Source organism: Notolabrus celidotus, chromosome 21 (assembly GCF_009762535.1).
Source record: "Notolabrus celidotus isolate fNotCel1 chromosome 21, fNotCel1.pri, whole genome shotgun sequence".
Lineage (NCBI taxonomy): Eukaryota > Metazoa > Chordata > Actinopteri > Labriformes > Labridae > Notolabrus > Notolabrus celidotus.
The window spans coordinates 20692023-20706635 of NC_048292.1; the positions used below are offsets into that span (position 1 = coordinate 20692023).

Below are 14613 nucleotides of genomic sequence, written 5' to 3' on the forward strand. Positions count from 1 at the left end.
ACTGAAGGGAGCACTTCAGCCTCTGAACGATACATTGATCTGGTTTAATCTTAAACGCACTGAGAGGAGTTTCTAACTGGTTCTGAAACAGTCTCACTTTCATAAAGACGCAAAGAAGCAAAACAGACCATCTGCTCGAAGACGGCTTCCTGTCGCTGTGAGCTGTGTTAACAGGAGAGACGCCACATCTGCCCGTATTAACACTCTTTATCCCTTAGTCGCTTAATGCACCTCATAAGTAATCCAATTAGAGAAACAGAAGTTTACGGCTTCGTCTCTTCATCTACCAGTCAGGGTCCGGGAGGCAGACACCCTCTCTATTTTTAAGAGTAGGCTTCAAACTTTCCTTTTTGATAAAGCTTATAGTTAAAGCTGGATCAGGCTTGGACCAGCTCTTAGTTATGCTGCTATAGGCTGCTACACACTGGGATCCTGTCTCTCCCTCTCTCTCATCTCTGCCTGTCTCTTACTTTAACTCTTCCTGTCCCATTAAAGTTACTAACCATAGACCTTTCCAGAGTCCCTGAGCTCCCTTGTCTCATAGGTTCCTCTGGATCTCTGCTGCTATGGACGTGCCAGACTCCAGCTGCTACAACTACTACTATCCGTCTCACCACTATCATCTCTCTCTCTCTCTCTCTCTCTCTCTCTCTTCATCTCCCTCTATCCCTCTCTCCAACACAGTCTCAGCAGATGCAGGGTTCCCACTCTTTTCCAGAGATCATTTTCCAGGACATTTTCATTGATGATCAAGCTGGTATGACCGTCTAAATTTAGTTCCTAATTTAGTTCCTAAATAGTCTAATATGTTCCTCTCAGTGGAAGTCTACACTGAAAGACATGTAGTCTATGGCTATCAATGAAATCATCTCTTACATACTTAAAAATTATGGCAAATTGATAATAGAATAATGCAACCACAGATGTACAGCACTTCACTTTATTAGTGCAACCAAGTAACAATGATGGGCAACATCTCAGCTTTCTCTTTTCTCAAAAAATATAAAATGAGCTAAGAAAAAAACAAAAGAGCCTGCAAAGGACTCAGGAAGCTGCCTTACTGAAATAATTAAATAATAATAATGATCAGAGGATCAGTGCTTTAATGACCTAAATAGAACTGAATGACAAAAATGGCTACAAATGTTTGTCAACTCAACTCAAACTCACAATATACCTGCTTAATCATGATATTCATCCTGCTAAGTGGTCGATATGAAACAAAGCAAATGTCACGTTATTTTATTTGAGTTACCATAAACTCTGAAAAAATCTCACCGGTGTAAAGACGCACTCTGTATTTGAAGATCTCTCAGATATTTAAAAAGTTTAAACTGTCTTCCTGCATGGCGATGTCTATTATGATCAGCAATGTCTACAACGTGGAGTTTCTGAGCAGCTGTGTCGCTCTTTTTGTTCCGTTTGTTATCACTATCGGGATATTGCACTCCTGCTAGCTAGAGCAGGGGTTCTGAAACTTTTTGGAGCCAGGGACCCCTTACAGGTGAGAAAATTGTCCATGGCCCCCTCATAATTGTAACACAGATTAAGCACATTAGTGATGTGTCATGATCAAAAGCTGCAGCTCTGAGAGCCGATGCTTTATAGTGAATCAGAAGAGCCGGCTCGCATCAAGAGAGAGTCGGCTCCCAGTTTTTTCCTTTCGCTGCTTAGCTCTCAAAGTGCTCAGCTCCAGCTCTGCTCACAGCAGAACTTTGTTCTGATTGGTCAGCATGGCGGCCATGCGGCCAATCACATGTGACGGTATAGGATACAGGTGATGGAGGGGAGGCTGTGTATCCTGGCTACATCTGTTCCTTCAGAGAGAGTCTTCTTGAAGACCGGGCAAATACTCACTGAGAGGAGAAATCAGATCAGCCCATCCAAGCTGAGGCATCTGATTTTTCTCAATGCCAACCTGAGGACGTTAATAATGTTTGCTACAGTTTGGTTCTGTTTCTGTTAACCTGAGTTGGTTCTGGTTCTGTTTGCTTGAGTTTTGTTCTGGTTTTGGTTCAGCTTGCTTGAGTTCGGTTCTGGTTCGGTTCTGGTATGGTTCTGGTTCAGTTCTGTTCTGGTTCGATTCTGGTTCAGGTCTGGTTCGGTTCTGGTTCGGTTCTGGTACGGTTCCGGTTCGGTTCTGGTTCGTTTCTGGTATGGTTCGGTTAGGTTCGGTTCCGGTTCTGGTTCGGTTCTGGTTCGGTTCTGGTTCAAGTCTGGTTCGGTTCTGGTTTGGTTCTGGTACGGTTCTGGTTCGGTTCGGTTCTGGTTCGGTTCTGGTTCGGTTCTGATTCGGTTCGGTTCCGGTTCGGTTCTGGTTCAGTCTGGTTCGGTTCTGATCTTATGGTAGGGTTCTGGTTCGGTTCTGGTTCGGGTCTAGTTCGGTTCTGGTTCGGTCCTGGTTTGTTCTGGTTGACTTTGATTCTGGTTGACTTTGATTCTGGTTGACTTTGATTCTGGTTGACTTTGATTCTGGTTGACTTTGATTCTGGTTCTGTTTGCATGAGTTTGGTTCTGGTTCTGTATGCTTAAGTTTAGTTCTGGCTCTAAACCTAACCCTAATCCTAACCCTAACCCTAACCCTAATCCTAATCCTAACCCTAATCCAAACCCTAACCCTAATCCTAACCCTAATCATAATCATAACCCTAACCCCAATCCCTAATCACAACCCTAACCCTTACCCTAATCATAACCCTAACCCTAATCCTAACCCTGACCCTAATCACAACCCTAACCCTAATTACAACCCTAACCCTAATCACAACCCTAATTACAACCCTAACCCTAATCACAACCCTAATTACAACCCTAACCCTAATCACAACCCTAACCCTAATCACAACCCTAACCCTAATCACAACCCTAATCACAACCCTAACCCTAATTACAACCCTAACCCTAATTACAACCCTAACCCTAATTACAACCCTAACCCTAATCACAACCCTAATTACAACCCTAACCCTAATCACAACCCTAATTACAACCCTAACCCTAATCACAACCCTAACCCTAATCACAACCCTAACCCTAATCACAACCCTAACCCTAATTACAATGCTAATTACAACCCTAACCCTTACCCTAATCATAACCCTAACCCTAATCACAACCCTAACCCTAATTACAACCCTAATCACAACCCTAACCCTAATCACAACCCTTACCCTAATCACAACCCTAACCCTAATCGCAACCCTAACCCTAATTACAACCCTAACCCTTACCCTAATCGTAACCCTAACCCTAATCAGAACCCTAACCCTAATTACAACCCTAACCCTAATCACAACCCTAACCCTAATTACAACCCTAATCTCAACCCTAACCCTTACCCTAATCATAACCCTAACCCTAATCACAAACCTAACCCTACCCCTAATCACAACCCTAACCCTAATTACAACCCTAACCCCTACCCTAATCATAACCCTAACCCCAATCACTAACGCTAATCACAACCCTAACCCTAATCCTAACCCTAAACCTAATCACAACCCTAACCCTAATCACAATCCTTACCCTAATCACAACCCTAACCCTAATCACTAACCCTAACCCCAACCCTAACCCTAATCACAACCCTAACCCTAACCCCAACCCTAATCACAACCCTAACCCTAACCCTAATCACAACCCTAACCCCAACCCTAACCCTAACCCCAACCCTAACCCTAATCACAACCCTAACCCTAACCCCAACCCTAACCCTAATCACAACCCTAACCCTAACCCCAACCCTAACCCTAATCACAACCCTAACCCTAATCACAACCCTAACCCTAATCACAACCCTAACCCTAATCCTAACCCTAATCCCAACCCTAACCCTTACCCTAATCATAACCCTAATCCCAATCACTAACCCTAATCACAACCCTAACCCTAATCACAACCCTAACCCTAACCCTATTCACAACCCTAACCCTAACCCCAACCCTATCCCTAATCACAACCCTAACCCTAACCCTAATCACAACCCCAACCCTAATCACAACCCTAACCAAAACCCTAACCCTAATCACATCCCTAACCCTAACCCTAATCCTAACCCTAATCACAACCCTAAACCTAACCCTAATCCTAACCCTAATCACAACCCTAACTCTAATCACAACCCTAACCCTTACCCTAATCATAACCCTAACCCTAATCATAACCCTAACCCTAACCCTAATCACAACCCTAAACCTTATCACAACCCTAACCCTAATCACAACCCTAATCACAACCCTAACCCTAACCCTTACCCTATCCCTAATCACAACCCTAACCCCAACCCTAACCCTAACCCTTACCGTAATCACAACCCTAACCCTAACCCTAATCACAACCCCAACCCTAATCACAACCCTAACCCTAACCCTAACCCCAACCCTAACCCTAATCACAACCCTAACCCCAACCCTGACCCTAACCCTTACCATAATAACAACCCTAACCCTAATCACAACCCTCATCCTAATCACAACCCTAACCCTTACCCCAACCCTAAACCTTATCACAACCCTAACCCTAATCACAACCCTAATCACAAACCTAACCCTAACCCTTACTCTTACCCTAATCACAACCCTAACCCTAACCCTAATCACAACCCCAACCCTAATCACAACCCTAACCCTAACCCTAACCCTAATCACAACCCTAACCCTAACCCTAATCACAACCCCAACCCTAATCACAACCCTAACCCTAACCCCAACCCTAACCCTAATCACAACCCTAACCCCAACCCTGACCCTAACCCTAACTACAACCCTAACCCTAATCAAAACCATAACCCTAATCATAACCCTAACCCTAATCACAACCCTAACCCCAACCCTGACCCTAACCCTAACTACAACCCTAACCCTAATCAAAACCATAACCCTAATCATAACCCTAATCACAACCCTAACCCCAACCCTGACCCTAACCCTAACTACAACCCTAACCCTAATCAAAACCATAACCCTAATCATAACCCTTGGTTTAGGGTGAGAATGATTTTGTAACAGAATAAATGCACACAATTGGGCAATTATAAGTCTTCTCATAAAAACACTGTACGTAAAAGGGTTTTCAACACAAACCATTAGTTTTTGCAAAATTAAGGTACAATATACGGCTACAAAAGATCCTAAACTAAGAGCCGTTCGGGAGTCGAAAGAGCCGGCTCTTCTTTGGGGGCCGAGTCAAAAGAGCCGGCTCTCTGAAAAGAGCCCAACTTCCCATCACTAAAGCACATGCTTACTACCATTTGCACTCTTAGTTGCCCTTGGAACTATTTGTATTGTAAAACGTATCAATGTAAATACTTCAGACCTGTACCATAGTGATAAACAGATAACACTTCAATTTGAAACAAGTAAATCCCACTTGTATACTTTAAAACAGAGGGTCATTTCATTCCTTGTGGACTCAACATGACAACATTTATACTTTTCAAGTAATTGATCTTAAACGCTTTCAGAAAATTAACAGTAACAAGACTCACATATCCCTTCGAGCCACCAAATGGTATAATAACAATGGTGTATGCTGTTTTGTAATGACACAGCACAATTTTATGATTTACTAGAAATGTATTCAAATTATTTCACAGACCCCCAGGCTATGGTTCGCAGACCCCCAGGGGTCCCAGGACCCCACTTTGAGAACAACTGAGCTAGAGTACGGTAATTGAGCCAAATGTACCATAAAACATAAACAATATACCCCGTTTTCTGTGAATGCATGATTATGAAGTGAAGGAGAAAAGATGTGAAAAAAGTTGTGCAGTGTCGCTGTTTTTTCCAGCACTGCGTGCACTCAACTTTCAATGAACGGGGATGTGTTTTGTAAATAGGGTCAGGTCAAACGCAGCCATGTTGGAATAATTTTCCAGGACTATATGTGATTTTCCAGGACATTTTACTTTTTCTCCCATTTTCCAGGTGTTTTCCAGTACTGGAAAACTGGTCAACTGTTTTCCAGGACACGTGGGAACCCTGAGATGTGTGTCTAACATGAATCTGGTCCTGCTGGAGGTTTCTGCCTGTTAAAGGAAGTTTGTCCTTGCCACTGTAACTTGCTAAATGCTGCAAAGTGCTCTGTTCATGGTGGATTAAGATGAGATCAAACTGAGTCCTGTCTGTAAGATGGGACTGGATCTAATCCTGTCTTGATGTTGGGTCTTTGTTAATGATAGAACATAGAGTACAATCTAGACCTGCTCTATTTAGAAAGAGGATTCGGAGCTATATAAATAAAGATTGATTGATTGATTCCCAGTCAAATATCCAAGCTCATGTGGGAGATAAAAAACAACAACAACAGACTTCAGAGCTGTGTTTGTTTTTTCAATTTTCAATAAGATTACGGTTAAAATCCAAACACCTTTAATAGAGGCTGAGCTACATCATAAAAACATAGATCTTTCTGCACAAAAAATAAAAATTTTCTCCTTTCTAGACCTGATTTGAAAGCAATCTGGTTGGTAAGATCTGCTCTCACTGCTTTAAGGTTGCTATGCCAGCGCTTAAGGTAACCATGGAGCGACTCCTGCTTTTCTAACTCCAGCACGAACGAGTGTGTGCAGAGATGAAATATCCACACAAAACAGAGTGAGGAGAGGATTTGAGGAGCAGCTTGTTTAGGTCATTTCTCTCTCCGAGGAAGAAACAGTTCAACACGGAGGGAAAGAAACACAACGTCTGATGGTAGTCAGAGAATAACCGAGATCAACAGGCGGCTGATGGAGGGAGGGACGACGATGGAGTGAGAAAGTCTGACAAAGAGAAGTGGGGAAGGGCTTCTGTTGATTACCACAATAAGTGTCAGTGACGGTCTGAAAGCTGTCTGCACACTGCTAACCCTAACCCTAAAAACACAAGAAGAAGAAATGCCAGGTATCCCTCAAACAAGTGCGGTTATTTGAGATTCAGAGCCAGAAAACTGCAGAGACTGTGTCAGCCTGAAGGGGCGCCGTCTTTATGGGCTATGTTGCACGCCCAATGTGCAGAAGCTTAAGTCCTCGAGCATGAGCTAGTCACATCCCACTCTCTTTCTGTTTCCTGCTGTAATCACTGTCCAAGAAAGCCAAAAATATAACTTTGACAAAACAATGAAAAATAGAAAACAAAACTGAGGTCAAGACTAAACTTTGTCGGATTCGGATCTGTCTCCACTCCGTCACAGCACTGGATCTGATAGGTTTCTATTGTAGTCAATGTGTTAACTTCCACTGGATCTACTCGGTTGCGTTCCGGCTGTGTCTCTGTGTCTCTGCAGGTCGGAGCCCTCCAGATCAGATACACAAGACTTCTATTTTTGCCAGATGCCGGAGCACAACGCGTCAATCTCAACAGAGCAGATGGAGCGGGACAGGAAGTCAGGCACCAAAACAAAATGAAAATATCTGGTTAATTTTCAGAATAAAACACTCTGTGTTATCACCAGATCATATTTCACTTAACTACAACAACAAACTCTTCATGATGAGCGGCGCCAGGCCTGGAGTCAACAGGTCAGAGGTTTTCAGAGGACCATAAAGACAACATGGATGAGGAGAGGAGGAGGAGAATCCTTGATTCAGTAATTACTGCGGGAAAACCTCGGTCACATAACTCCAGCTGTCCAGAGATCTTGCTCCGTGCTGCGCTCTGAAAACACATTGGTGGGTGTTGACGGGCGAGAGAGCACAGAAACGGACCGCAGCGGATCTGGTGGAAGTCTACAACAACTACTGCACAGAGAGAATAAAAGGACGACTTTTCAATGGAGCAGTATTTAAGTTTGAAATGCTCATCCCTCATTCAGTCCTCACTGAGGCACATCATGACAGCGCGGCCCTTTAGAGGATTTAATCGTTATATTAAGGGGTCAACGGTCCAGTAGAGGAATTTCATGGCTTTTCTTTGATGCAGTAATAATGGATTATTCTTAAGAGGCTGCCCTGATACCGAGATCTCTCTGAAAGAAGTGTTTCCATTCACATGTGAGATAGATGAAGAGGAGGCTGAGGCCTGAGAGACGATCAGCTGCTGCTTGAGTCACACTGAAGACTTGAGCCAGGGATGAGACACAGAGCCATTAGCCCTGGAGAGAGACCTCAGAATCACAGTGACCTTTTTACAGCCGCTGTTTCATCAATATTTAATCATGACTCCCCTCGGCTGCACAAACACAAGAGCTGCAGTCTCGTTCTAACTGAGCAGCACACGCAGCAGCTTGGAGCTCTCCGCAAAACTAATCTGTAGCCTCCATGCAGGCAGACGAACGCTGCTCCACTCTTCTACACGCCGTCGATTTTCTTTGGAATTACAAGACACAAACACAATCACATAGGGAGACGACTACAATGGTGACTGGCACAGATTTCAAATCTATGAACATTCAAAGTAGGTGTGTGTGTGTGTGTGTGTGTGTGTGTGTGTGTGTGTGTGTGTGTGTGTGTGTGTGTGTGTGTGTGTGTGTGTGTGTGTGTGTGTGCTTGTCGATGTGAAGCCGAGAAAGAAAATGTATATAAAAAAAAAAGCTCAATTCAAATTAAATAAAGAAATGAAAAAATACATTAATCAAATATAATATTTATTAAATATATATATACACTTTAATGATAATTAAACTAATAATACTCACAAAAAAGTCAAATAATGATAATAATCATTCATTATGATTATAATTCGGAGCCGTTCAGGAAATTAATATATATGGAATGAAGTCTGAATATATGGAATGAAACTTGATATATATGGAATGAAGTCTGAATATATGGAATGAAACTTGATATATATGGAATGAAGTCTGAATATATGGAATGAAACTTGATATATATGGAATGAAGTCTGAATATATGGAATGAAACTTGATATATATGGAATGAAGTCTGAATATATGGAATGAAACTTGATATATATGGAATGAAGTCTGAATATATGGAATGAAACTTGATATATATGGAATGAAGTCTGAATATATGGAATGAAACTTGATATATATGGAATGAAGTCTGAATATATGGATTGAAAGTCTGAATATATTGAATGACACTTGATATATATGGAATGAAACTCGATATATATGGAATGAAGTCTGAATATATGGAATGAAACTTGATATATATGGAATGAAGTCTGAATATATGGATTGAAAGTCTGAATATATTGAATGACACTTGATATATATGGAATGAAACTCGATATATATGGAATGAAGTCTGAATATATTGAATGAAACTTGATATATATGGAATGAAACTCGATATATATGGAATGAAACTTGATATATATGGAATGAAGTCTGAATATATTGAATGAAACTTGATATATATGGAATGAAACTCGATATATATGGAATGAAACTCGGAATATATGGAATGAAAAATGACATCATATATGGCCTGCGCCATCTTGTCTTTCTGGGGTGTGATACCTGCAGTCTGGCCAGCTGAGTGATCCGCGCCACAATCTTGTTATACGGGTCGACAATCTTTGTCCTGATCCTGGAAAGACGTTCAAGGTTAACGTTTTTATTGTCAAATAAAATAGTCATTATAAAACCTCTTTTTTAAAGTTCTGAAAACAAGACAAATGTAATGTATACTTTTTAATTGTAGTGATACAAAAAGAAGAGCAGAGGGTGAATATTTACATCAAGGTTCAGCCGCCTCTTTAACTCTTTTGTTTAAAGTCTTTAAATCTTGTGTTCATTTTATTTCCGTTGGCTGTGTGTTCCACATTTCAGAGCCACAGGGAGGTGTTACGATGTGCTGTTTCACAATAATCTATTGATTTGTTTTATTTTGTTTGCACAATAAGATCTGATTATAAAAGAAATAAGAAGGGTGTGTCAGGAGAGGTCAAGACAAAAGGACCTCACCTTTCTTAAGAAACACAACCACAACAAAATCCCAGGATATAAGCCGGTCAATCAAATAACTGATGATATCTTGAAATTACAAATATTTGTGGAAAATTTAATAAATATATAAAGAGATTAAACTTCATGAATCTAGATAGAGTATGAATGAATCTGGTAATTTAGTTTAAAAAAACACTCTCAGTGCCCTCGGTGCTCTTATCACCGTTTGGCCTTGTGAGAAATGTGCACAACATTTTCACTGCAGACATTTTAAAAACTGTTTCAGGTACAATAAATTAAGTTTGTTATCAAAACTGAGCACATGATACTGCTTCAGTTTGTGACAGTGATGCCATCTCTGGGTTTTTATCCATCGTCTTTAAAGAGGCAACAGGCTGGATCATAGTCATGGGGACTTGGCTGGGACACAATCATTGCATGCATGTATCGCTGCTTTGACTGGTTCATGGCGCCTGCCTGTATTAAATGTGTTTTATTATATTTGCAGACTTATTTTGACAGTTTGGTCGTTTTTGCATCGGGTGACATGTATGTAGATGAGCAGGATATACAGGTAAGAACACGAGGACAACACTTTTATTGAATTAACACTAAAGAAGCGCATTTTTGCCCGTTTACTTAATGTTTGATCCTGCATGCAATCCACTCTCCTGCACCCAGTTTGATTTTGAGTTTTGTTTTTTGTCAGATGCTAAACTGTCTCTATAATATCTGCATCCGAATGTGATGAGAGTTTTAAGGCTGACTGTTAATCTGAGCAAAACCCCGCTGATTTAATCTGCCCCCACAGCAGATTTGAAGCAGAGTTTTTTAGCATTAAATTAAAAATGTAAAAAGTTTTAAGTTTGCAGAAAGTTTCTACATTTTTAAAGCCAAGTCTTTGTGATTTCAAACTAACACAACAACCCTGGTTAACCTCAAGAAAAAGGACCAAGAAGGACCAAGAAGCACAAAGAAGGCGGCTATAAAGCCCGGGGAAACATATTCACCTGTCGACAGCAGCCTGCAGAGCGCTGATCCTCGTCTGCATCATCTGAAGGACCCCTGAAACATCAACATGTTCTCCACTCAGCACATTTTCACTCTGATTTAAGAGAAACTTCATGTGAGGAGTGCTAGCACTCTCTTGTGGTGAAACCTCTGAACTGCAACAGCTGAAGCAGAGGTTGAGAAACAGGACAGAAACCATGAGTTAATGAGCTTTTACCTTCAAGAGACTCGATCCCAGTCGCCTGAGAGAGCAGGTCTTCATGCCTGGCCACAACCTAGAAGGAAGCACAAACATATACGGTCACCACATCTGTGTTTCTGCTTTATTTTCCCTGCAGGTAAATGAATGCTAACATATTAAAAATCCATCACACAAACGGACACAAATACCCTTCCATTTGAGATGCACGTCATAAATTGTATCCCAGCTATTTTGACAGAAATTGAGTGTTCTGCACATCCTCTTGTACAAATAAATGCCACATCTCTTAGTCCACATATTGCTGCTGACTCTTCGTAGTGCAACTGAGTTTTTGCCCCTGGAATAACTCCACTTTGTGCTCAGTTTGATCTGGTCTTGGGGAGTCTAAAACCTCCAACCAGAGGGGGTGACTTGATGGAACAGACATCACTTCACCTGACAAAGAAAATCTCATATCTCTTAAGGCCCTTGCTCCTTCTCTCCCTCTCTTCATTTCCTTGCGTTGCTCCATGTATCTCTGTGACGGAGGGACCAAGACTCAAGGAAAACATGCAAGTGTGGGATGCATGGATGCAACATTAAAGAACAGAGTTGGAAATAAGAATTACGTTCATTTCAGCTGCAAGTTAAATTTCCTGTACCTATTTTATCTCTTAATTCCTAAAATTCCCTTTATTTTATCTTATTGCATTTATTTTATTTTATTTATTTTAGCTGCTTTTATTTTGTACGTTTTCTGTGTTGCATCCTTTTTAGATTTCTGGTCATATTGCCTTGTTTGGATTCTTTTGTCGCCAACTCACCTCTATGATTTGCTTGTTTCTCAAAGCACCTCATAAACTTTTCTACGGTTGATATAAATAATTGCATCATGTTTACGTGAGTGTATTTTTTGTATTGTGAATCTACTGTTCTCAATAGTTGGATGAAAAGATCAAATAAAGGTCTGTACCTGGCTGTGTAGCTCCTTGTCCAGCTGACTGATGCCCTGTGCGAGCTTGGCCAGCTGCTCTGCGATGACAGCATGGTGGATGGCCTGAGCCGTGTACGTCTTCACATCAAAGTCATCCGCCAAGAAGTCTGTGTAGCACTCTGCAGACACCGAAACAGCAGCACTCTCTCAATCCATCATCATCATAATTCATAAACTTCAGACAGTTCAAATTATTACCACGTTGAAGCAACTGAATCTGTGTGGAGACGTCTTGTTATCAGTTTTATTTTATTTATTTTAATTTATTGAAGCAGGAAAACCTCACTAAGATTAATAATCTCTTTTACAGGGTCCTGGCCATATCAAGGATCACATGACAAGAAGTCATCAGTCGGAGCATCTACAAGCTGATGCATCTTCCTCCAACATCTCCAATCTGCCTTTAAAAATTTTTTAAAGAGACACACTCGCTCAAACTGAAGTTCTCATGCAGCAGGTTCTTGCAGTAGCAGAGGGTCTAAAACTATTTAATCCTGTTTCAAGATGCTCTCTGGGTCACAGAGCGGAGAATGAAGCCTGCAGTATTTTTTAAATGAATAAAATCACATAAACACGTGGGAAGCAAGTTAAGAATAGCCTTTTAAACAAGGACATGCCAGAGGTAGACAATTCAGTCCAGCCATGGCACACATGACTGTGTTAGTATCCCATATATCTGACCAAAAGTTTTCCCAATTTCATTAAATGTTAGATTAAAGGAACTCTAACTCCCTCCCTACTCTTTGTTGGAGTTTGTGATTTTATTGAAAGTAAAATAGAATTAAAAAAATTAAAAACATCTATTTTTTCTTTAAATCTCTTCATGCAGTGACTCCTACCTGCAGATATTTAGATGAGAAACCAATGACTGCGTTTGTTGGTGTGTTCATGACTGGATTAACTGACACTTTTTTTAAAAAACAGATATTAAAATCAAAAAATAGAATTAATATAGATACACAATTCATTTCAAAAAGCACAAACTCTAAAGTATTTTTATTCCATAACTTATAATGGTTTTAATTTATGTCCTTTAATTTCTCCTCACTGTGTTATATGCACCTGTACATCTGCATACATCTTAAATATGTTAATGCCACGTTGTTTAATTCATTAAAGATTAAAAACCTCAAAGTTTCTCTCTCTAATCCACAATTTATTCAAATTACACCAACAATGAGCCATAAAGATGCGTTTCCAGCCGCTTCTGCACCTGTAAGGTAAACATATTCCTGAAAGACGAACACGTATAAAATAAATAAGATGTGTAAAAGCTCGTTAGCTGTGCAAATGTCTCTTTCAGGGCAGAAATGTGGGAGTTCAACAAAGCCTTTCAAAGAATGTCTCAGATTTATCAGTGAACTCAAAGACATGCGTTTTAAAACCAGAAACGTCGTCAATAAAACAGTTTTTACCATCTTTGAGAAGTGATTTCGTGGAAGCTTCTCTACCGTCCTCCATGTTGACACTTCCGCAATGTGACGTGTACACTGAGAGAGGGCGGGGCGAGGCTTAAAGGGCCACTCACAGAATTTCTGAACCTGTTTCAAGTCCACCAAGATAGCTCTGAAAATCAGGAGGCAGGGGTGAAAACAAAAAAAGGCAACTCCTTTCAAATGATTTTAAATGTAGGATGCAACAATAACAAAAGTGAAAATCTTATTTCTGAAGCTAAAAAACTGGAAACGTGAAATGTTGCCTCTCAAATGAAAAAAACATGAAAAGTAAAAAATTTGATTATGAAGCAAAAAAAAAAACGTGAAAATTTGCTTGAATAGTGACAAACAAGGTAAAGGAAAATATTTAGCTTCTCAAGTGAAAAAACATGAAAATTTCTGAAGCAAAGAAACATGAAAAACATGAAAAATGTCTCCCTCAAGTGAAAAAAACATAAAAAATGTGAAAGTTTTTCTCCGAATGGACCATCTAAACATTAATTCCTGCACAGTGGTGATTATTTTTATGACCAGTTATGGTGGAAATTGAATCACCAAAAGGAAAACACAATGCTATTGATATATTTCTATATTATTGATTACTCTACATAATTAACATATCATAAAAAACTACATGGGCAACAAGAGGGCAGCTTTTTTTTTTACCAATAATTCACTGCAGGGGCATCCAAAGCCAAAGAGCGCTTTTGGAGGAGTCCAGGAGAGTTTTTCCAACATTAAGATCAATAGAACTGCATCCAGATGACTTTTTTTTAACGTGTTGAACATTTGAGGGGCATAAACACAAAGTCTTAAGATGAGAGACAGCCTGCAAACTCAAAAAGGGAATCAAATGTTTTAGTTTTTTTTACCAAGTGGTGGGAATCAAAGGGTGATTCACAATACTATACAAAAGGATACCATACAATAACTGATACATTCTTAATAATAAAAAGGTCTTAAATAACAAATAATAAAAATATTAGTACAACTATATCTTAACTTAACCGACTTTTATTCAAAATGTAAAGGAAATTATTTTCAGCCTGGTCTCCCATTTATTTATTATATACGTATCTATTGTTACCAATGGTGATAGTACAGGTACATGCATGTGATCCAAACACAGACAAAAAAAACTCAATCTTTTTGTGGTTTTT

At 40.1% G+C, this 14613-nt stretch overlaps 1 protein-coding gene across 1 annotated transcript in view; it reads right to left on the reverse strand.

Annotated features, from left to right (window-relative positions):
- The window catches only part of cog5 (component of oligomeric golgi complex 5), a 64089-nt gene extending 50535 nt beyond the window's left edge, over positions 1-13554 (reverse strand). Inside the window, exons 1-5 of the mRNA XM_034673462.1 lie at positions 13433-13554; positions 11997-12136; positions 11060-11117; positions 10842-10896; positions 9403-9472 (exon numbers count right to left, since the gene is read on the reverse strand). Coding sequence (XP_034529353.1) covers positions 9403-9472; positions 10842-10896; positions 11060-11117; positions 11997-12136; positions 13433-13478 — 369 coding nt within the window. The 5' untranslated portion in view covers positions 13479-13554. The remainder of the gene's footprint in view (positions 1-9402; positions 9473-10841; positions 10897-11059; positions 11118-11996; positions 12137-13432) is intronic.
- Between the last annotated feature and the right edge of the window lie 1059 nt (positions 13555-14613).